Source organism: Pelophylax lessonae (assembly GCF_965119305.1).
Source record: "Pelophylax lessonae genome assembly, chromosome: 1".
Taxonomy (NCBI): domain Eukaryota; kingdom Metazoa; phylum Chordata; class Amphibia; order Anura; family Ranidae; genus Pelophylax; species Pelophylax lessonae.
Window position 1 is genome coordinate 296,686,321 of NC_138768.1, and position 25,600 is coordinate 296,711,920.

General features: G+C 46.5%; 1 protein-coding gene across 1 annotated transcript in view; it reads right to left on the reverse strand.

Annotated features, from left to right (window-relative positions):
- SGSM1 (small G protein signaling modulator 1) overlaps positions 1–25,600 on the reverse strand; it is a 458,328-nt gene that overhangs the window by 308,131 nt on the left and 124,597 nt on the right. Inside the window, exon 3 of the mRNA XM_082258183.1 lies at positions 10,477–10,552. Within this exon, the coding sequence (XP_082114309.1) occupies positions 10,477–10,552 (76 nt within the window). The remainder of the gene's footprint in view (positions 1–10,476; positions 10,553–25,600) is intronic.

Below are 25,600 nucleotides of genomic sequence, written 5' to 3' on the forward strand. Positions count from 1 at the left end.
TCTGAAACCACGGGTTGTAGGAAAGAAATTTGCTCGATGCCCCCATCAACACAGATAGTATTGATGTGGGAATCCCTCCTGCCGGACCATTGTCTTCTCTCAGTGGGGGATTAGTACATTGCGGCTGTAGCAGTTGTGAGAGATAATCGCAGGTAAAACCTGGCATGCTGGTTGTACCCAAGTTGATCTATCGATCAACTTAGTACATTCAGCCTGCCCATACACAGTTTGAATATCGAGATTTGAACCATGTATGGCTTGCCTAAGCATATGATGGAAAAATACATAGGCAGAGGTCACCTTTAGCAAAAACAGTTGTCAAAATCATCAATACATTTAGATACATTAGCAGTTCAAAAATACATCTTTATTTTCCATGTAAAGTCAAGCTTGGTGTCACCCCTACCAAGCTGTATATGAATTATAGATGGGTGAATCCACATCTATAAAACATTAAAGTACTATTAATGGGCTCCAGGTGTTGGGAAGCGAGGGAAAAGGGGGTGGGTGCAGGAGAAGTAAAACTTCAATTTAATTTGCTTACATTCTTGGATTTATTTATCTTCTGACACGTGGTTTGCAAAGAAAAGTAACATTTGCTTATGCACCACAGCTCAAAAGATTTATTCCATTTGAAATAGTCCAAACAGGATATGAAGGTGGTGCCAGTTGATAATGCTCATGTAAAAGTCAGAACTCCTTGACACAGTTAATGACGGCGGGTGTCATGTTACACAAAGTTAGAAAATAACTGTTTTTGTTTGACTCAAATATATCAAAATCATAATAAACATGCTTCTACTGTATTCAAACACAAGTTTTCTGTCCAGTAAAATGTTTGTTTAGTCACATCCAAAGTGGATATTGCCACTTGTCACTTTGGGGTCGCTTGTGCAGAAGTGAAACCCTGTAAAATAAGAGGCAAATATGCTTAGCTTTTCAGCAGCCTGTGTGTTAAAAACACCTTGGCTTAGCTTCTCCTGGCTGCAGCACTATTTGTCACTTCTAGGAGGACTGAATACCTGCTATCCCCACTATTGTTCCTCCTAAGGGCTCAAATGTCCTCTAGTGACAACAGCATGCAGAAATGGGTATACCTGCTGTGGCAAAGGAGAAGCCAAACGGTGGCACTGAACACTTGACCCACAGAAAAAAGGTAAGTATATAGCCTTTTACAGGGTGTTCCTTCTTTACAAGAGACTTGGTGGTGACAAAGTCACTGCACCCTGAAGAATATAACAACCTGCAAATATACAATGCATTTTGACACACAAAACAAAATCTCGCAATGGTGGAAATCATAGACATCCTACATAAATAATGTAGATGACCACCTTCTTTAGTTTTATTTATCATATCGCTACCTTGCAGAGATTTGCTGCTTGACTGATGTTTGCCAAGTTTTTCAGTGTTGATTTTTTAGGAATGAGTGAAGTGATTTTGAAAAAATGGATTTTATAGTTACATAATTGGTAAGATTGAAAAAACAGAATTTTTGGAAAATCTTACCGTAAAATTCCTTTCTCTGAGTCCTCTGACAGTCGCCGCCCACTCATACAGTCTTCACCAATGGGTATTGACCTCTTATCCATAGGAGCAAGCTAGGCATAAGACTTGTTAAAAAGTAATTTACATAGACACACCTATGGGGGCTGTCCCACTGGTCCAATACCCCCCTGCAATTAGCCATCCCAACTCAGTTTGGTAGCAAGCAGTTAAAGTCCAAAAAACCCCAAAAGAGGGGCGGGGGCGGCGACTGTCGGAGGACTCAGATAAAGGAATTTTACGGTAAGATTTTACAAAAATTCCGTTTTCTCTTACGTCCTATGACAGTCGCGGCCCACTCATACAGTCTTCACCAATAGGATGTCCCAAAGCAGTGTAGACATGAGGGGTGGGAAACGCAACCGTCAGAAAAGGCAACGCAGCACCCACAGCAGAGAAAGGAACCTTACGTGAACAGAAAGGTATTCTCCGGTAACATAAAAGCTCAACTGAAGCAATAACCCAGGAAAGCAAATAAACAAGGGGAAAAAACAACCCCAACAGTCAGGGCCCTGCAAAATTAGGGTCCCCTTAAGGTACTGCCGCACACAGATCATTGCGGCCAAAAGAGGCATCTGCTGATGCCAGAACATGAAGTTTATAGAACTTTGAAAAGGTGTGCACAGACGACCAAGTCGCAGCCTTGCACACCTGGGCCACCGAAGCCTGATGCCGGAAGGCCCAGGACGCACTCACCGCTCTGGTAGAGTGCGCCTTGACAGGGAAGGGCGGTACCCGTTCCTTAATCGAAGAGGCCTGTACAATCGTCTGTCTGATCCATTTTGAAATGGTCGCCGCAGACGCAGCCATACCCTTCCGAGGTCCCTCAGGAAGGACAAAAAGAGAATCCGACTTCCGAAAGGATTCAGTGGACGACAGGTAAACCCTGATCGCCCTGACAACATCCAAGAAATGCAAAGCAAACTCCTTAGGATGTTTGGTATTCGCATAGAGCGAAGGCAAAACAATGTCCTCATTAAGGTGAAAGTCAGAAACCACCTTTGGAAGGAAAGACTGGTTAGGTCGCAAGACCACCTTATACTTATGAACCCCCAGGTAAGGGGAGCGGCAGGACAAGGTCGCCAACTCCGACACTCTGCGGGCAGAAGTGATCGCCACAAGAAAGGCAACCTTCTTAGACAGCAGAGGCAAAGAAATTTCCCTGATGTTTTCAAAGGGAGAATGTTGTAGAACGGACAGAACCAAGTTCAAGTCCCATGGAGGTAGAGGCGCCCTCCGAGGGGGGGCCAAGTGACGCACACCTTGAATAAAGGTGCGAATCAGAGAGTTAGACGCCAAGGGGCGCTGAAAAAGAACAGCCAGTGCAGACAACTGGCCCTTAATCGTGGTCAACGCAAGGCGCTGGTCCACACCAGTTTGTAGGAAGGCTAACACCCTCGCCACCGAGTAGGAACGAGGAGGGAAGCCCCTGGCTTCACACCAGGCAAAATAAGCCTTCCAGGTACGAGACAAAGCCTTCCTTGCTTTGAGCAAGGTAGGAATGACCTCCGAGGAGAGACCCCTGTCTCTCAGGACCTGGCTTTCAACAGCCACGCTGTTAAAGCCAGCGACTGTAAAGCAGGATAGAAGATCGGTCCCTGAGACAGTAGATCGTCTCGTAACGGGAGCCGCCACGGAGGCTCGACGGCTAGTTGAATGATGTCCGCGTACCAAGACCGGCGCGGCCAGTCTGGTGCCACCAGAATCACCAACGTTGGTTCCGAGACCAACCTGCGAAGGAACCTGGACAAGAACTGAATTGGAGGAAAGGCATACATCAGACGATATCGGTGCCAAGGCACCACCAGAGCATCTGAGGCATCTGCCAGAGGATCGCGCGTTGCCACGAACCTTCCCACCTTGTTGTTTAGCCGGGACGCGAACAGATCCACGTCCGGGGATCCCCATTTTGCACACAGCATTTGAAACACCTCCGGGTGCATGGACCATTCCCCCTGGTCCAGGGTCTGGCGGCTCAGATAATCGGCCTGCCAGTTCTCTACACCCGGAATGTGAACTGCCGAGATCGCCGGGACATAAGTCTCGGCCCAAGACAGACTGCTGGTCACTTCCTGGGCCGCCCGGGCACTCCTGGTGCCCCCTTGGTGGTTGATGCAAGCCACCGCAGTGGCATTGTCCGTCTGCACCCGTACAGGGCGGCCCTGAAGACGATCCAACCAATGGAGCAGGCACAGCCTGATCGCTCTCAACTCCAAAAAGGTCGATCGGAAGAGAGGACTCCTCCGCCGTCCAAGTGCCCTGGGAAGACAGGTTACCCAGGACGCCACCCCCGCCCGACAGGCTGGCATCCGTGGTAATCAGCCGGAGACTGGAGCCACCACAGAAGATCCAATCTGGTTTGGCGACTCAGAGACACCCTCAGGTCCAAGGACTGAGGAAGCCTGTCCCATCTGGCCAGGATCTCCGCTTGGAGAGTCCGCGTGTGAAACTGAGCAAACGGTATCGCCTCGAAGGCTGACACCATCAATTCCAGGGATCGCATACAGGTCCTGAGCGACGAGGACTCGTTGTCCCTGAGAGACCTAACCTCGCTCTGCAGGGTCCGGAGCTTGTCTTCCGGCAGAAACACCTTCGCTTGGGAGGAGTCCAGGACCATTACCAAGTATGGGAGACGAACCGAAGGAGACAAAGTCGACTTCTGAACGTTGATGGTCCATCCGAACTCCTGGAGCGTCTGAACCATGGCGGACAGATCGCGCATCAGGCTCTGACTGGCACTCGATCTTCACAGGAGATCGTCCAGATATCCCAAGACAGCAATGCCCTGTGCCCTCAAGAGGCCCAGAACAGGAGGCAGCACTTTGGTAAAGACCCTTGGAGCCGAAGCGAGACCGAAAGGTAACGCCACAAACTGATAGTGTTCCTCCGCGATAGCGAATCGGAGGTACCTCTGATGACCCTCGAATATGGGGATGTGTAAATACGCATCCTTCAGGTCGATGGAGGCCAGGAAATCTCCCGCACTCAAAGAGGCCACCACCGAGCGGAGCGATTCCATGCAGAACTTTTGAACGCGCACAAAGCGGTTCAGCGCTTTCAAGTCCAGAATCTGACACACCTTACCCTCCTTTCTGGGCACAGTGAACAGATTCGAGTAAAACCCCCGAAATCTGTCCCGATGTGGCACCGGGACGAATACCCCCTGGGCGAGCAGATCCTGCACCGCCCGATGAAGATCTTGCAACCGATCTGGGGTCAAATGAAGATTTGAGGGAAAGAATCTGTCCGCCAGTCGCGAAAGGAATTTGATCTTGTAACCCGTTCGAATGATTTCCTGAACCCACCTGTCCAGAATCCGGAGCAGCCAAGGTTGGAGGAAACCGCACAGACGTCCCCCCACCCCTGAAACGGGTGAGGGCGCCCCTTCAGGTAGTGGCGGACTGGGCCGCCGCACCAGCCTGGGCGGCTTTTGGCTTGCCCGCCCAGGGTTTTCTCTGGCCACCCTGGCCCTTGAAGGGTTTCCCCTTTGCCTGCGCTTTGAAGGCACGAAAGGACCCCTGGTTTGGTTTAAAGGAGGGGCCCCGCTTACCGCGGAAAGACTTACCCCTAGGATTCTGGGGCAACAGAGTGCTTTTGCCACCAGTGACACACTTAACCAACTCATCCAGGGATTCCCCGAAAAGGCAAGACCCCGCATAGGGGATGTCGGACACCGTTTTCCGGGAAATCTGGTCAGCAGACCAACTTTTTAGCCAAATCAAGCGACGGTTAAGCACCGTGACACTGGATAGGCGCGCAGCTAACGGGGCCTCAGATAAGGCCGCATCGCACAAGTACATGACCCCTTGATAAATCTGGTCCACCATCTCCAGCGTAGCAGGGGAAGCAGAATCAGCCACGAGGGTGCGTCTAAGCACCTTGGTCCAATCCGCCATGGCTTGAGCCACCATTACAGAGGCGAAGATAGGTTTCAGCATGGAACCCGCCACCATGTAAGCATGGCGGGCAAGAGATTCCAGCCTCCTATCCGTAGGATCCCTAAACACCGGAGAATCCTCGGTGGGTACTAGAGTGGCCTTGTTTAACCTGGCCACAGTGTGATCCACAGTAGGAGCCACACACCAGCGCGAATCCGTAGGAGACGCAAAGGGGTAAAGAAGTTGAAACTTTTTGGGCACAACAAAAGTGCGCTTTAAGTTACGCCATTGTTCATTCACAGTTGCGTGAAACTCAGCAGGGCAAGGAAAAACCTGTGCCGCCTTACGGGATCTGTGTGTACCAAAAGAGGACACTATCCCCGGAGGATTGGGATCATCCTCTAAATGTAGTGTTTCCTTAATGGAAAGGATCAGCGCATCCATAGCTGCGTGGTCCTCAGCCATCCCAGGGGGGGAATCATCCACCCCCACAACCTCCGCCTCCCCCTCAGACTGAGAAGAGCGAGACCCTTCAAGGGGCACGCTACCTACGGCAACCATGTCAGACTCAGAATCAGAAGAAAGAGAGAGCCTAGGCCTTTTTCCAGTACGCTGTGCGGACATCAGAAAATCCACTTTTGACATCAAAGTCGCAAGTGCAGCAGACAGAGTAGTCAGAGCAGCGGATTCAGACGACCCTGAACCATCCACCAAGGCTGGGGGAAATTTGCAGTCCTGGGACTCCATAATAAAAAAAAAAACTTTTTTTTTTTTTTTTAAAGTACTGGCCCTTTAAGCGCACCGCGATCCCCCGCAGTACACCGCTATGAGGGACTATGCAAAACGACCCCCCAAGCAAGAATAAGCTGACAGCCAGAGGTATTCCCACAAAAAAGACAGCCAGACAGACCCCACAAGTGTTACCTACACGCCTGCTGATCTCCTCTATGAGGAAAGAGGAAGTGATGTCACCGCAATAGGCTGAACTCGAATTTTAGACCAAGGAAAAATGGTTGCCCATAGAAAGTAATGGGAGGCTACAGGAAAATGTCCGCTGACATGTGCTCAGCAAAAAACACATTGCCACACACAAGATGGCGCAGCAAGGCGCCAAAACACACTACATACACTGCTTTATAAGCGCCCACAGTGAAGCCAGCATGCTGCCCACACCTAAAATGGCGGACCGGCGGTTTTTAACCCCGCAGCGGTCGCCGCACGTGTCTGCACCTCCAAAAGCACCATAAAGTGACATAGGAGAGGGACCCCCACAAACCCACATAGCGTACCAGCTGTGAGAGAGCCCCCGCAGGGACCGGGATCAGGGAGCCCAAAAACCCACAGACATGAGGGGATAACACAGACACACAGGACTGCCAGCCCCAGACAGAGGCCCCACACAGAGTGTACTTACCGTACCCGATGGCGTGGGGTGCCTCTCATCGACGGGAAACCTCCCACCCTCAGATGGCGGGGGTGCCAAAAACGCAGGATGCCAGCAGTGCACGGAGAACCGTGGGGAGACGTCCAGGCGAGGTAGCCACCTCGCAGGCTGCATCCCTGAGGACAGGGATGGGTCGTTTGCGAAGCCAGGGCGAACACATAGCCCGCTAAACGCTCGATGGCGGGCTGGGATTCCATAAGGCCCACTGTCCTGGAACACCAGGACGACCAGTGCGACTCCCAGCTCCGCAACGCCTTCATTATCTTGAAGAAGTGACTAACTAAACGCTGACAAAATAAACAGCTAGTAGTGCAAAGAAAAAAACACATTTTTCAGAAATAAAATCATAAAAACAGAAGAAAAGGCTGAGACTGTAGCCCCAGCACAGGGAGAGCCTATCTCACTCCTAACTAGGCAGAAGACAAACTGAGTTGGGATGGCTAATTGCAGGGGGGAATTGGACCAGTGGGACTGCCCCCATAGGTGTGTCTATGTAAATTACTTTGTTTTTAACAAGTCTTGTGCCTAGCTTGCTCCTATGGATAAGAGGTCAATACCCATTGGTGAAGACTGTATAAGTGGGCGGCGACTGTCAGAGGACGTAAGAGAAAAGACACCAGTTTATCCAGTTTAACCTATGGTGTGTGTGGGTGTATGTGTTTATGTCAATAGTATATTGTATATCCCTGTATGTTGTGATCGTTAAGGTGCCCATCTAATAGTTTTTGTAAACTTCTGACGCTCCCTGCTGATACCGCTACTTGTGGAAAAGAATTCCACATCCTTACCGCTCTGACAGTAAAGAATCCTCTACGCAGTTTAAGGTTAAGCCGCTTCTCTTCCAATTACACTGAATGGCCACATGTTTTTTTACAGTCCCTTTTACTGAAAAGTTTTTTCTTATGCTTGGGACACAGTACAATATCGTCTCCTCTCCAAAGAGAATAAAGTCAATTATTTTGGTCTCTCCCCATAGCTGAGATCCTCTAGTCCCTTTATTAGCATTGTTGCCCTTCTCTGGACTCTTCCAGTTCCAGCACATCCTTCTTGAGGACTGATGCCCAGAACTGGACGGCATACTTGAGTTTTTGCAATACAAAAGAAGTAGGAGTAGTACATAGCTGAAATAGAAACTGATCAGATACTCGAGGAACGCATACATGTCACAAGATGTGCACCAAGGCGCATTACCATACCTGTACCCACTAATTAGAAGAGAATACTCCCAGAGGATTAGGAATTTTACTCTTCCCAGTTAACTGTTAAACTTGCTTCCTGACTCTAGTCTATTAGTACACAATTACTCACAGTTACTCACCAGCACTCAGTTACGAGCACCAGGCCACATGCCCTCAACATGGGGGGGGGGGGGGTAAGATCAGATCCTGTCCATGAAATCCAGACGAATGAAAACCCTAATTCCCATCTGTCTGGAGGATCGGATCAGATGAAAACGGACAGGCGGTCTGTTTTCATCTGATATCCCATAAAGGAGCTCTGACAGGTTCGTCTCTGCACAGTGAGCGGAGACAGAGCTGTCATCCCCCTGCTCAGCGAGGATCGGCGGATCGATCCCCGCTAAGCAAAACAGAGTCCGTCAGGGGGAAAGCCTGTGCGAAAGGACACTTAATGTCACAATCCTTTATTTATAAATGTAATCCTTGTTTGTGTTTTTTTTTTTTTTGTGTATTTGATCTTTGAGTTCTATCATTTTAAATATTTTATTTTCCTTTCTTTAGTAATTTTTTTTTTCTATTAAAAAAATAAAAGAATGAGGTTAATGAAGGTGTATTTAGCTTCAAAAACAGGTCCAAGATAGTTGAAAAAAGCTTCTGTAATCCTCAGTAGGTATTTTGGACTACATTCTTCAGTAAAAAAATAAAAATAAAAAATGCCAAATGCCACCCTAATTTTGCCATCCAAATGGTCTCTAATGCATTTTGCCAAAATGGAAAAGTTTTGCCAAACTCTCCTTTATTGCACAAAACACAAAAAATTCCAAAGCTTACAGTTCTGTCTACTTGTACAGTGGATCATCAAAAGCAATGGAATACCATCCTTTAGGTACACTTCAGCGATGCAACCCTCCTCAGATTGGGAAAATCTAGTATACAAATGTAAAAGAGGACACAGGAAGGCACACATGCCTAGTGCATTACCTAAGGTTTATTGTACAAAACAAAAAATACAGCTAAATGGATACTCAGGAAAAGTATGATGCTACATCTCAATCCAGTGTTGGAATAGCGTGGCCGAACACATCTCAACGCTGCGCTACCAAGGGGGTGCGTTTTGGGGGACGTAGCCCCTTCTTCTAGGGATGCAGCAAAATTTCGGCCACCGAAATTTTCGGCCGAAAATGGGCCTATCCCATTTCGGCCGAAAATGGGTTAAAAATGCCGAAATGAATGGCCGCCATGAGGAAGGAGGAGGGCGCAGCGCAGGTTTGAAAAGTCCCGCCTCTGGCCGGCCACCCGCCTCTCAATGATGTCCCTACTACTACTATGATGTGTATGAATGAACTGACACACCGGACGGGAGGGTGGGCGAGCGACCGCTAATAGCTATAACTATGTGAGCGCTTCACTTCCCTGTCATGCGGGTATCTCCTCTGACAGGGAAGTGAAGCGCTCATTGCTATTAGCGGCCGCTCGCCCGCCCTCCCGCCCGGTGTGTCAGTTCATTCATACACATCATAGTAGTAGTGACATCACAAGGAGGCGGGCCGCCGGCCAGAGGCACATCTTTTGAATGAAGGACACCGGAGGAGCAGAGTGAGAGTAAGGAGATCGCATCCTTGGGATGGGGAGCGACGCTGAGGCAGGGGGGGGGGGGGGAGCGGAGGCAAGCTTACCAATGGTATTAGTATTATGCAGCATGAGGGGGTTAATATATTGCCACTGCTGGTCACTGATGCATTAGTGACCGACCAGTGGCAGTTAATTAACCCCTTTGTGGTGCATTGGTGCAACCAGTATCAGTGCAACCAGTGTTAATTAACACTGATACTGGTTGCACTAATGCAGCACAAAGGGGTTAATTAACTGCAACTGGTCGGTCACTAATGCATCAGTGACCAGCAGTGGCAATACATTAACCCCCTCATGCTGCATAATACAAATACCATTGGTAATTAAATTAACCTCTTGCCAACCCGTCACAGTACATATACTGCAACAGGGTGGCAGCGACAGGTGTACGTCGCTGCCTGTTTTTGATGTATGCCCCTCTTCTTTCTATTTTAAAATTATTTGGGGGGAAAAGTCATTTTCGGTTTCGGTTTTCGGCCAAGGGCATCCTGCATTTTCGGTTTCCGCCCAGAATTTTCATTACGGTGCATCCCTACCTTCTTCAAAGCATCTTCAGCTCTGAGGAATTAGAGGGTTTATCCCCCAAAACACGCCAGCCTGTATACATTATTTTTTTTATTTTTGTGAGTATCCATTTGTCTGTATGCTTTGTTTTCTACAATAAACCTGCACTAGGTGTATGCGCTCTCCTGTGTGCTTTTTAACAGTTATAAACTCTCCTTTATACTAAAACAGGGAAATTAAACTCTTAATTTCCTTCGTCTGCTAATATTATGATTGTGCCACACATATTGCTTACCACAAAATGAGATGATATGACTGCTATCTTCATGGACAAACTTTCTGGTAACAGCTTCTTCCATAATTTGCTTTACCTGTAAGCAATACAAAAAAAAAGAAAAAAACAATTTAAATCAACAGTCAGCTTAAACTTAACCTGTGCCCAGTTCATGTGTATTAAAGTATATGTAAGCCTTCACCTTTTAAAACAACCCATTCAGTTTAAAATTGAAATAAAAGGCAAAACATTTGTGCATATATATTTGTATCTATCTATCTCTATATACATATATATATATATATATACATATACATATACACACACACACACACACACACAGTATCTCACAAAAAGTGAGTACACCCCTCATGTTTATAAATATTTTATTATATCTTTTCATTTGACAACACTAAAGAAATGGCACTTTGCTACAATGTAAAGTAGTGAGTGTACAGCTTGTATAACAGTGTACATTTGCTGTCCCCTCAAAATAACTCAACACACAGCTATTAATGTCTAAACTACTGGCAACTAAAGTGAGTACACCCCTTAGTGAAAATGTCCAAATTGGGCCAAATTAGCCGGTGTCATGCGACTCGTTAGTGTTACAAGGTCTCAGGTGTGAATGGGGAGCAGGAATGGTAAATTTGGTGTTATCGCTCTCACTCTCTCATACTGGTCACTGGAAGTTCAACATGGCACCTTGTGGCAAAAAAACTCTCGGAGGATCTGAAAAAAAAGAATTGTTGCTCTACATAAATATGGCCTAGGCTTTAAGAAGATTGCCAAGACCCTGAAACTGAGCTGCATCACGGTGGCAAAGACCATACAGCTGTTTAAAAGGATAGGTTCCACTCAGAACAGGCCTTGCCATGGTCGACCAAAGAAGCTGAGTGCACATGCTCAGCATCATATCTAGAGGTTGTCTTTGGGAAATATGAGGGACGTATGAGTGCTGCCAACATTGCTGCAGAGTTTGAACGGAGAGTTTGAATGGGTGGGGGGTTGGGCCTGTCAGTGCTCAGACCATACGCTGTACACTGCATCAAATTGGTCTGCATGGCTGTCGTCTCAAAAGGAAGCCTTTTCTAAAGATGATGCACAAGAAATCCCGCAAACAGTTTGATGAAGACAAGCAGACTAAGGGCATGGATTACTGGAAACATGTCCTGTGGTCTGATAAGAGCAAGATAAACTCATTTGGCTTAGATGGTGTCAAGTGTGTGTGGCGGCAACCTGGTGAAGAGTACAAAGACAAGTGTATCGTGCCTACAGTCAAGCATGGTGGTGGGAGTGTCATGGTCTGGGGCTGCATTAGTGCTGCCGAGACTGGAGAGCTACAGTTTATTGAGGGAACCATAAATGCCAGCATGTACTGTGACATACTTAAGCAGACCATGATCACCTCCCTTCGGAGACTGGGCTGCAGGGCAGTGTTCTAACATGATAATGACCCCAAACCTCCACGACAACCACTGCCTTGCTAAAAAAGCGGAGGGTGAAGGTGATGGACTGGCCAAGCATGTCTCCAGACCTAAACCCTATTGAGCATCTGTGGGGCATCCTCAAACAGAAGGTGGAGGAGCGCAAGGTCTCTTAACATCCACCAGCTTTGTGATGTCATCATGGAGTGGAAGAGGACTCCAGTGGCAACCTGTGAAGCTCTGGTGAACTCCATGCCCAAAACGGTTAAGGCAGTGCTGGAAAAAAATTGGTGCCACACAAAATATTGAAACTTTGGGCCCAATTTGGACATTGTCACTTAAGGGTGCACTTACTTTAGTTGCCAGCGGTTTAGACATTAATGGCTGTGTGTTGAGTTATTTTGAGGGGACAGCAAATTTACATTGCTATACAAGCTGTAGACTCACAGACTTTACATTTTAGCAAAGTGCCATTTCTTCAGTGTTGTCACGTGAAAAGATATAATAAAAGATTTACAAAAATGTGAGGGGTGTACTCACTTTTGTGAAATACTGTATATATACACATACACTATATTACCAAAAGTATTAGGACGCCTGCCTTTGGGGTAGGCCCTTCCTGTTCCAACATAACTGCACACCAGTGCAAGAAGCAAGGTCCATAAAGACATGGATGAGCGAGTTTGGGATGGAGGAATTTGTCTGGCCTGCACCTCAACCAAGGAGCTCAGAGAGCCAGGGAATGAGAAACAGCAGGACACTGGTATTCCCAATGAATGGGTAAGCCTGTAAGGACAAGTCTGATTATTGGAGCGGAGCAAGCTGAGTTCTCAGCAAAGCTAGAGAACTGACCATGCTGTGCATTATGCCTAGTGCAGTCAGTTTTTGATAGGAAAGCAGGGGGACTGGCAGAAAAAACATTTTTGTTTTCACAAAAAAGAAGCAATACAAAGAAAACAGGATACTTTTTCATATAGGTACATGATACAACAGACACATATCAAGAATATAAAATGCTGGGTTTACATATTCTTTAAAGTAGAAGTTCAGCTTAAAACTAACTCTAAATCTACTCGCAGCAACATGCTAAGCCCAACCTATCTAGCCCTGTAAAGAAGAAATGGCTATACATACTTTTTCTGACGCCGCTCTGGTCCGGTCCACATTGAGCTGTCAGAGGCAGCTTCTGTGTGTAGGAGTGTGCAGAAGAGGCCACCGACAACGGAAGCACCATAGTAAGTCTATGGGTGGCGTCACTCCTGCACACAGCATCCGCCGCTGGAGACTGGACTGGATCGGTTTCAGAAAAGGTAAGAATAATGATTTTTTTTCTTTATAGGGTTAGATAGGTTAGTGTTAGAATGTGGCTGCGAGTTGATTTAGAGATAGTTAGTTTTAGACTGAACTGCTACTTTAAGCATTTACATAGTCTGCTGGTTGACATCTGTGTGGGCTAGTTGACATCTGTGTGGCATTTTGCTTTACATGCCTTTTAGGCACTACCACTTAACTCAATGTACTAAGTATTTTCATGAAAGCTCAAAGATGCAGCTAGCAGTACTTTGTTTTCAATGCACAGGTGTGAATTGGTCCTAAAAGCATTGTAAAGAGATATATTTTCATAATTTACAACACAGACATTTAAAATCTTATCTCATTCCTTATTTGCTTTCTGTTGCATCAGAATCCTGAGAGGCTGATGGCTTTCTATTGTATACAACCAGCAGGAGTTTTAAGGCTACATGGACATGGGCCCATTGGCCCATGCAGTGTATAGACACATATTTCTGGTGAGCAGGATGTCTCCACAAATGGGTGAAGACAGCTTCAAATAGATTTTTGCACAGAGTAACACATGCACACAGACATAATGTACTCAACACACATTACTGTACACAAAATAGCGGAACATAGCTCTGTATAGTCACCTTCACCTATTCATGATTATGGGCAGTTGCTACACATGTAGCCTTCAGGCTGTGAAATTCACTGAATAGAATCTTTGTTATGGTTTTTGAGGATCTTTGAAAAAGAATGACTTTACATTAAGTCCCCTAAGCATTTTGTAGCTCAAAACTCAAAACCCAACAAGCCAAATAACATGTTTTTAAATTGTTCCTGTTCACATCTGAGCATCGAGAAGCTGGTAACTCAACACCAAGTTTAAAAAGGAACATTACTTTTGAAGCAGAATGGGGCATTTGTGACCTCACTGATTTCAATGGGAGCGCACCAAAAATGCAAAAAATCAAGTGTTTTTCATGTGCTCCTTTGAAAGGTCTAAGGGGTCAAAAACTCTTGATTCTGCCCCAATGAAAGTCCTGTGTGGCGCTTCACTATAAAACTGCACAAAAAAAAAAAAAAAACACAGCGAAAAAGCCCCAACATCACTAAATACACTATGCTAAAATGTGAAAAGAGGCTAAGTGGCCAGAGATGGCTTGTTTTAAGGATATTGTAGAGCCCATGCATGCCAACGTAATTTACTGGTGTTTATATGCAGATCTTGCTGGCAAAAGTTGGCAGAAAGTGTAAAAAAAAAAGTTTTCACTTCCAGAGTTTTAATCTATATGTATACGCTCATATGTATTTGCGTATATGCTAAAATCACTGCAATAAAATGTAAAATTCTCAGGTTTATTTGTTATTATAGCTAAAAAACGCAACTGTTTGTTAAGCATCTATATGCAGCTTTATGTATTGTCCCAAAGACAACAATGAACCTAGTCATAACTGAAAAAAAAAAAGTGATACATGACTACAAACGCAGAGATTTTTCCACCTGTGTGGAAGGAGTCTTGCTTGCTAAGAATATGTAATAGTTTAAAGTGGACCTTTGCTCAAAAATGTAACTTTTCAGCATTCTAACCCCCCCCCCCCCATTTATAAAAAGCCAAACTTTGAATAATTTTCTTTCATTCATCTATTTTTTAATTTTTGCTGCTGGGCCCACCCAGCGCCGATATTCTTGCCTATAGTTAGCTTAGACTACTCTTACTAGTTAAGTTGTTCACAGTTATATTGTCTGTGCCTAACATAGTAAGTGGTTATCTCAGTAATTGTACAGTACTATACTGTATATCACCGTATTTTCCATTAAAACAAATAACAGAGGAAAGTGTCCTGTGTCCTGTACTGTATGTAATTCGGAAATTAATTTTACTGTTAAGTCAAAAAATTGTTTTTTTTCCAGACTGTACAGTACAGTTACAGTACAGTTACCTTTTCATCAGAATGAAACAGCCACAACACCACCACAGGCATCCTCCTGTAATAAAGGTTCTTAAGTGAGACAATAGTGCCAATCTGTTAAGCCCTGCCATCCTGGTCAAACTGTACTCCCAGAGGAACAGCAGTAGGAGATCCCCCATGTGAGGAAAAAAAACCCATGGAATATTTAAAGGGTTTCAGTCTTGAGTCACTGCTCAGTCAAAGGAATGAGGGAGATTTAGCCCCCTCCTGGCTTTGCCCTTCATGGCCGGCATACATCCATACGGCTCTTTAGGGTCTGAACTCTGCACTAAGCAAACAACCGCTCTGGATCTGTAAGGCAACCTGCAGCTATCTCCACAAGTTGAGCTTGTGACAAGAGAAATACAAAAAGCAGGATCTAGTGCTGCAGAAATATTACAGGCTGTCTCTATAGCTTCGATGTGGCATGGTCTGTGTACAGACCTATAGGTTCTGCCAAAGAGTCAACCGATCCAGAAGCTTAATAAAAGTCATAGTGGCTTTGGTGAAGCCAAACTCTGACAGAAGAATCATCATTCCAGAACAGTAAAAAAACTCGTAAAAGGTCAACTTCTCTCAGTAGAAAGTAGAGACTCATCACCTAAAAACTGAGGCTAGCTGGGAAAGGAAGGGGTTATATGGGGGATGTACCAGCAGATTTATTTTACCAGTGTCCAACCTCATAAAGGTAGCTGTATAAAATTCAGGTGTAGGGATTTAAAGAAGCCTGTGTAAAATCAGGACATTTGGGTTATATAAACAACACAGCAGCAATACTACACTGAGAAAGACAAAACATTAATCAATGTAAGAACATTACCAAATATGAAAATATAAAATGTTACATAATGATATATAATATTTTTTTTCCAAGAAGGGTAGGTACAGTGAGGGGAGATCAAAACTGGAGTAGACAGAATCTGGAGCAGATGTGCATGACAACCAATCAGCTTCTATCTTCAGCTTCTTCAGTTAAGTGATGAAAATGAAAGCTAAATGCTGACTGGTTGCCATAACCAGCTACTCCTTATTCTGTCTACTCCAGTTTTGATAACAACCCCCCCCCCCCCCAGTGTATATTTAGTTTGCAATATATTTTGTTTTATTATTTCAGTGTTTTACGTTAAAGCCTTTTTAATATGACAAAATATCTTAACAAGCTGAATCTATTTTTCATGTTATCACGTTCTACAATCTGTAGATTAGTCACCAGAGAGATGGTATTAGCTACTACAATTACTTTGCCATATTGAGAATACACAAATCTTATAAAACAACATGCGTGGGGGATGTTTTAAAGCTGTACAGGAAGTTACAGAACAGTATGATGCAGAAAAAAAACAACATGGAGTTTGGCCTAATATTCTAACCAGCCCTAATCTAGGCAGCCTTGATGGCCAGGAAAGGGAAGACAGCCCCCCCACCCCCTTTTATGTACCATACCAGGCCACATGCCTAGCAACATTGGGGGGTACCTTGTGGGGAGGTGGGGCAGGAAGCGGGTGAGACAGCCGCTCCCCCCTGAAAGGCACCTTGTCCCAGTATTGAGGGGGCAAGAATCTCTTCTCTACACCCTGTCTCCCAAAATGCATGTGGGGGTTTGTAGGAGGAACTTTCAATTAAGGGAATCCCTTCCCAGGGGAATGAGTACTAAACTGAAACCATAAATAAACACACAGATACTGAAAAAAAAACTTTTTTTAAATTTAATTTATAAAATGTGGAAAATGTCCCTAGATGTAGATCTATCATCAATCATGTCATCTATCGATGCAGATAAATTGTCAATCACAACTATCCAAGCTGCCCAACAATGATTTTCTTAGGGCAAATTGACTGTTAAATTTGCAGGTGCAGTCGTAAAGTGAAGTTTTACCACTTTCACTAAGCTCTGAGGAAAATTCTATTGCAGAGTGCAACCTCACTTGCAAAACAAATGGCGTAAATTTAGTAAATCCATCCCCATAGCTTCCCCTCTGCCAGATGATACTTCCCCACCACTAAATGACAGAATCGTTGGTGCTGCTGTAATGTTAACAGCAGCAGGAATCTTAGGTGATATCATTGACCAACTATGGTCATTAACATATTTGGTCAATGAGGATATTCCTGGCTGCTTACATTTTAGCAGCTGAGAATTGGGGCAGGTGAATATGGCCAATCTGTTTAGCAGTTAACTGAACCATGCGTAGAAACTGCTGGCCAACTGTGTGCAGAATGTACAATCAACTTTAGCTTCCAAATACAGAGAAGCAAAAGTATTCAGCTTTATTTGGTTATTCTCCAGGAGCCAGCATGTGGCCAACCCTGGCTCAAGTCAATCACAACTGCAACATCTTTCACGGCAAAGAAAAATACATACAGCCATGCCGTTTTCCAAAATGGAATAAAAGTAGATGATAAAAAGCCTGCAATTCAATGTTGAGCATCATTATTTTACCATCTTATTGCCAACATTACTAGTACCTTTTGATTGCGCTTTTGTATAATAAAGGGGTTTGCCCACTAAAACATAGCCTTCATCTAATTAGCTGATCTTCTTATGTAGTCCAAGCACTTTCTTTGCTGGACATCTGTTGTGTTTGGTTGACAATAACAAACAAGAAAAAATTAATGTTTTTCCATTCTGAGGCTGGCTGCATACATCAAAGCATATACAGAAGATCTCAACACAGATGATGTCCTCAGATTCAGCATGGAAAAAAAAACTGTGCTTTCAGTTACTGCTTTGGTGCAAAAGTCATAAAAAATATAAAGGTGACAAATAGCCTCTACTTTAGAAGCATGTAATATAATCATCTTTGAGTTGTATTGGAAGAAATCTAGAATCAAGATATATAAAGGTTTCTGTGATGAAATTGTTTTTAATAGACTATTCCCCTAGAAAAAAAATATTCAATATTGATCAAATGTAACAGGATTTGACACTCAAAGTGCACAGCATATGAATGTTTTAATTTAAACACTATTAGAAGTGTACAGAAGTTATAAACTGAATACGTTTGTGGCAATAAATACAAAAATATGGTTGGGAATCTCCACCCATATACTTGCTCACTACGAAAAGTATTCAGAGGCTCTCAGGATGACAAGCAGCAACTTTTTATCTTCAGAAAAGGGTAAGGAATGGCAATATGTGTATCACAAGGTCCCTTTTATAATCATACTTCTGTGTCCTATCACACCCGGTCACATGTAAATGCGGAAGTGCTGTTTATCGACACTCCTCGCCTCACTCTGTGGCAAGGAGAGCCGATCAGTGGCTCCTGCTCGAAGGGATGACTAGGACAGGTAATCAGAGCACTGATCATCAGTGTCCTGATAACAGTAAAGCCCCAGCAGTGCCCATCAGTGACACCAATCAGTGCCTATCAGTGCCACCTGCCCGTGCCCATCAGTGCCACCTATTAGTGCTCATCAGTGACGCATATCAGTGCCACCCATAAGTGCTGAATATTAGTGCCTCCTCATCAGTGCCACCTATCAGTGCTCATCAGTGACGCATATCAGTACCACCCATAAGTGCGGAATATTAGTGCCTCCTCATCAGTGCCGCCTCATCAGTGGCCGGAAGTGCCGCCTCATCAGTGGCCGGAAGTGCCACTTCATCAGTGCAGCCTATCAGCGCCCATCAGGGCCACCTTATCAGCGCACATCAGTGAAGGAGAAAAATTACTTATTTACAACATTTACTGACAGAAAGTAAGAAAACATTTATTTTTCAAAATTTTCTGTCTTTTTTCTTTTAGTGAAAAATAAAAGACCCAGCAGTGATTAAATACCACCAAATGAAAGCTCTATTTGCGTGCAAAAAAAAGATAAAAATGTCATTTGGGTACAGTGTTACATGACCGCGCAATTGTCATTCAAATCATGACAGTGCTGAAAGCTGAAAATTGGCCTAGGCAAGAAGGGGTTGAAAGTGCCCAGTAGACAAGAGGTTATATAATGCATTCTTTGTATTAACCACTTCCCGCCCTCCCTATAACAGATTGACGGCGGGAATGTGGTTGTATTATCCTGACCGGACGTCATATGACCCCCCGGGGGCGCGCAGAGCGGCGATCGGTGATGCGAGGTGTCAGCCTGACACCCTGCATCTCCGATCTCGGTAAAGAGCCTCTGACGTAGGCTCTTTACCATGTGATCAGCCGTGTCCAATCACGGCTGGTCACATAGTAAACAGGAACAGCCGTTGATCGGCTTTCCTTAGTTCGTGCCTGACAGCCACTAGTAAAGGAGCGCCGATTGGCGGCTCCCCTGACAGGGGGGGTTGGCACTGGCAATCAGATCATTGATTACCAGTGCAGACCCTCGGGGGGGATGCCACTAGAACCACCAGGGATGCCCACCCATGACCCCAGGGATGCCCACCTATGACCCCAGGGATGCCCACTATGGCCACCAGGGATGGCAATCAGTGCTCAGGGAGCCCCCCATTGCCCTCCCCATCAGTGCTGCCCGCCAGTGCCCTCCCTATCAGTGCTGCCCACAAGTGCCCATCATTGCCAGATTTCAGTGTCGCCCACCAGTGCCCATTATTGCCCACCAGTGCCACCTATCAGTGCCCATCAGTGCCGCCCGTCAGTGCCGATCAGTGCCGCCCGTCAGTGCCGATCAGTGCCGCCCATCAGTGCCCATTAGTGCCCATCAGTGCCAGCTATCAGTGCCCATCAGCGCCACCTATCAGTGCCCATCAATGCCGCCTATCAGTGCCTAGCAGTGCCGCCTATCAGTGCCCACCAATGCTGCATATCTGTGCTACCTATCAGTGCCACATATCAGTGCCTATCAGTGCCGCCTATCAGTGCCACCCCATCAGTGCCTGTCAGTGCAGTCTCATCAGTGCAGGAAAAAAACTATTTATTTACAAAATTGTATAACATAAACAAAAAAACTTTTTTTATTTCAAACCTTTCGGTCTTTTTTTATTTGTTTAGCAAAAAGGAAAAAACCCAGAGGTGATCAAATACCACCAAAAGAAAGCTCTATTTGTGGAGGGAAAATTACATAAATTTGGTGTAGGTACAGTGTTGCATGACCGCACAATTGTCATTCAAAATGCAACAGTGCTAAAAGGGGAAAATTGGCCTGGGCAGGAAGGGAGGAAAGTGCCCTGTATTGAAGTGGTTAAGGTAAAAAACCTTCTGCATGCAGCCCACGCCCATCCCAGCACACCCTTATACGCACCTGAACTTGATCTCAATCCAGTGATGTGCACAAGAACAGGGGCTCTCTTGGCTCTCTCTCCTCATTGAAAAATTAAAAAAGGGGGCGTGGCCGGCAGCCGAGGACGATGGCCGCGTGAGAGTAGAGCTCCGTATCCTTCGGTTCTTCTCCAGCGTGCATAAGCGACGAGGGTAAGCGACACCAGCCTGGTTACCCACCTGAACCCTCTCTCAACACCCACTGGCCATGGGGAAGCGAAAAAACCACGGGAAGCCCCGCAAACTCACAGACTTTTTTGCCTCCACCAGCACGCCGCGCTCTCAAAATGGCGCCGAGCCCCGGGGAGGTGGCTTGGCGGGCTCTCCTTCCCGGGCTCCTCAGTCCCCGGGCTCGGGACATAGGTCTCCCCCGGGTCCCTCTCCATCTGTCAGCCCGAAGAAGGCAGCTCCGCGGCGCTCTTCCGAACATCACTATGTGGGGGATAGCAGGGCGGGAGACATTTCCCAGGACAGCACTCTGGAATTTTATGAGCATATCAGAGACTTTCCTACCACGGGGCAGCCCCTCAACGATACCAGGATGAAGGAAATGCTCCTAACATTCACTGGCTCGCTATACAGAGATCTTATGTCCTGTGTTACACATCTCAGAACCGATGTGACAGGCCTGGGAGACCGAGTAGATCATGTGGAGGTGAAGATGGCCGATTTCTCGGTGGCTCATAACGAGCTGGTGGACGCTCACAACGACACATCAGATGAGGTGGAGACGCTTAAAGCTAAATTGGCCGACTTGGAGGACAGAAATCGGCGCAACAACATTAAACTGCGGGGAGTGGCGGAAACTGTTCCTCCTACTGAACTGCGCGCCTATGTACAGGCTTTCATAATGGCCCTGCTGCCTGACACCTTAACTGGTGAGGTTATTGTGGATAGAGCTCATCGCCTGCCCAAGCCCCAGCATCTGCCTGAAAAAGTGCCCAGGGATGTCATAGCGAGGATCCATTTTTTTCATGTGAAGGATGACCTCATGAGAGTGGCTAGGAAGACATCCCCTCTCCCTGACCCTTACCAAGGGATCACTGTGTATGCGGACCTCTCTCAGTACACGATGGCTGCCCGCAAGAAACTGATTTCATTGACGAAGCTGTTCAGGAACAACAAGGTAGTCTACTCGTGGGGGTACCCCACGAAATTGCTTATCGTACGAGAAGGCCGCACTTACGCTATCCGCACAGAGGAGGAGGGATTTCGCCTGGCTAAGACTTGGGGCCTGTTGCCTGATCCGGAGGCTTCTCTGCAAGTGTCCAACTCTCCCTCACACTTGGATCCGGAATGGTCCTTGGTAAAGTGATCCTGCACAACCCCTACGACAGGGGGTCTGTGGCGTAGAAGGGGGTGATAATCCTCGTTTTTTCTGTGGGCTGGTGTACAGGAGGGAACTGGAGGGTGGGAGCTGTTTCCCCCCTACCCACTACTTGCGATTGAGTTCGCATGATGGGGTTTACCCCATACTCTACCTGTGTTATGTTTTGTGTTGTTTTTTGGACTTGTGTTTTTGTTTTCCTTTGTTTTTTCAGCCTCCTTACAAGCACCGACTTGAACGTGGACTTTGGACTTTCCTCATGTGCTCAGTACACTCCCGCAGTAGGGAGGTTTCATGGCTCTGCTCCAGTGGACGGATTTGCTGGGTATGGTGAGAGTATACTCAGTGACTCCCTGCTTTTTTTTGATGACCATTTTCTCTTTTATGACGTTGGCCTCATCCTTGGGATGACCCTTACTCGCTTATATTTTAAATTCTCATGCCACTAAAGTTTGTTACTTTAAATGCCCATGGGTTGAACAGCCCCTTTAAGCGGCGGTCTCTTTGGAGGGAGGCTCGCAGTCTTAGGGGGGATGTTCTGTGTGTGCAGGAGACCCATTTTGCAAAATCTAAACAGCCTAAATGCTCAGATAAGCGATACCCCCACGTTTTCACAGCCTCTGGGGCGACCAAGCGAAAAGGGGTTCTAATAGCGGTATCTCAATCTGTGGCGTTTCAGCTGCATGACACGATTGTGGATGACGCAGGTCATTATTTAGTACTCATATGTGACATTAACAATGTCACATATACTATCGTTAATGTATATGCGCCTAACCAACGCCAAATCAAATTTCTACGATCACTGGTTAAGAAAGTGGATCGAGTCAAGAAGGGTCTCCTGTTATATTGTGGGGACTTCAATTGTATAACTGACGCTTCCTTGGACTGTACCCTCCCTCAGAGGCATGCACGAACCACGCTACAGAGGTTCTTGCACTCTTCTGATCTTTATGACCTGTGGCGATGTGTCAATTCCACTGAGAGGGATTACACGTATTTTTCGGCACCCCATCAGTCGTACTCCAGACTGGATCTTTTTGTGGCAGACCTGTCTGTACTGCGTCTGGTGGAGTCCGCCACTATTCATACCATTTCCTGGTCTGATCACGCCCCGGTCTCTGTGGTGGTCGTGGAGAAGCACAATGACGTGCCTGTACATTTGTGGCGGAACAACGTCTCTATTCTCCGGGACCCCGGCCACGGGGAGCGGTTGCGGGGTCAGATTGAGGACTTTTTCCAACATAATGATAGGTCTGACACGGACATTTTTACCTTGTGGTGTGCACATAAAGCGTATGTTCGGGGCCTGCTCCTACAGCTGGCCTCTAGAGTTAAAAGGGAACGTGCAAAGGCTATGTCCTCTCTCATGTCTAACCTTAAGGACCTGGAGACGAGACATAAGGCCACTCCTACACCTACATTGCTGCTGGAACTTAATTGTTGTAGAGCGCAGGTGAGAACTAAGTTGCTGGAGGAACACCAATCTTTGTTGTTTCGATCTAAAGCGCGGTTTTACGCTTCTGGAAATCGCGCGGGTAAGATGTTGGCCAACTATCTTCGGAAGAGGCAACAACAGGCTAAATTATCCTCTTTAAAGGATCCTCACACCTCTCGCACTGTCTACCATCCGTCTGAGATAGCTAATGCCTTTGCCAAGTACTATACAGATCTTTATAATCTAAAGGACGATGCGACTTCGCCGCAACCGTCGGCGGAGGGCATACAGAGGTTCTTGGCAAGATTGAGCCTGCCCACGGTCTCGGAAGAGATGTTGGCGAGCTTAAATGCCCCTATTACGGACCAGGAGATTGAGATGGCTATTGGCTCTCTGCCTCCTGGTAAGTCACCGGGGGCGGATGGCTTTTCAGCTGAATATTTTAAGACCTTCGGCTCTATCGTAACGCCATACTTAGGCCGGGTGTTTAATGCCGCTATGACCAGATCGTTCTTCCCTGCAGAGATGCTCCAGGCTGTCATAGTGGCGCTGCCGAAACCGGGGAAGCCGCCTGATGCTCCGCAGAATTTCCGCCCCATATCCTTGCTGAATTCTGATCTGAAGCTTTATGCAAAGATATGGGCGCAAAGGCTAGCGAAGGTCACGCCCTTACTAGTGCGGAGTGATCAGGTTGGATTTGTTACGGGCAGGCAGGCCCCCGATGGAACTAGACGGATGTTTGATCTTCTGTCTGTGGTGGAAAGTCGCAGGGTGCCCTCGGTGTTCCTGACGCTCGATGCGGAAAAAGCGTTTGATAGGGTTCACTGGGGGTACCTAAAGGCGACGTTAACGAAATTTGGGCTTCGGGGTCCTGTCTGCTCGGCCATTTCGGCCTTGTACACTACTCCCTCAGCTAGGGTCTTTACTAGCACAGCTATGTCGGACACCTTTACGATCACAAATGGCACCCGCCAGGGGTGTCCTCTGTCTCCCCTGATCTTCTCCCTAGTTATGGAGCCACTGGCGGAGGCCATTCGGTGTGACCCATCCATATTGGGTGTTAGGGTGGGAGACAGGGAACATAAAATAGGGTTATTTGCAGATGACGTAATACTCACTCTGACCTCCCCGTCCTCGTCCTTGCGCAACCTGGCTAGGGTGCTGGAGGAGTATGGGGCGGTCTCGTATTATAAATTGAATACTACCAAGTCCCAGTGCCTCCCGATGTATGTCCCCTCTAGAGATCTAGAGGCGTTGAGAACTGAACATCCCTTTCAATGGGCTTCCAAGTCCTTGTTATATCTGGGTATACAGTTATCATTTCCAACAGCCTCTACATACTTGATTAATTACTCTGAATTAACTAAGATAGTGCATAGGGATCTGTCTCACATTGCCCAACACGAACTGTCGTGGGTGGGCAAGGTGGCGGCGTTCAAAATGCTGGTACTACCCAAAGTATTGTACTACTTTAGAACGATACCTATAATCGTTCCGCAACATTTCTTTAATGACATGGACAAGCAGCTTAGGAAGTTTTTGTGGAACGGGAAGGTACCCAAGCTTTCCTATTCTACCCTGCGCAGGCCTAGGGGCTGGGGGGGAGTGGGAATGCCGGATCTTAGAAGTTATCAGGCAGCAGCCCTCCTGGATCAGGCTAAGGAATGGTGTACTCCCCACTCCGATAAGTTGTGGGTTATCATTGAGAGGGCCCTGGTAGCTAATAGAGACCTTCCCTCCCTACTAATAGCGGCTCAAACTGGGCGGAGTCTCCAACTTCCTGGAGTTCCGGCCATTCAGGCTACAGTTCATGGATGGGGGGCTCTGCGACAGGTGTCTGGAATTCCTACCTTGCCTAAAGACCTCACACTGGCTTCTTACGAGTTTCTCATTCCCTCGCTGAGGTGTCCCAGCCCTGGTGCCCAGCGCTCCCTTACTTATTCCCAGGTCCTGTCCTCCTCCACCCCCTACGATTTTTTTTTTCTGGCACAACTGCGACATTACCACCTGAGGTTCCCGGAACTGCAAGTTCAGGTGCCTCAGGAGGTGTGGGAGTACCTCACCTCGGGGAAACCGAGAGCTGGCGGGTTGTCTTGGTTTTATAATGTACTGAGGCAGCCTAAGGCCCAGTCCAAACTGAAGTGTATGTTATCATGGGAAAGGGACCTAGATGCAGAATATTCCATTGGGGATTGGCAGGCGGCTGTACAATCCTCTTTTAAATATACGCACTGCACTAACCACTGGGAAGGGGCTCTTAAAATATTGCATAGGAGCTACCTTACTCCGTCCAGACTGGTCCATATGTACAAGGACTCTTCAGATGCTTGCTGGAGAGAATGTGGAGCGAGGGGCACTGTACTCCATACTTTTTGGGAATGTAGGAAACTACGGAGCTACTGGGTGGCCATCTACGCTTTGGTGGCCACGGTAACAGGACTAAACATACCTATGACACCGTCATTGGCCCTGCTGAATTTAGGCATTCAGTCCGTCCCGAATGAACATAGATGTA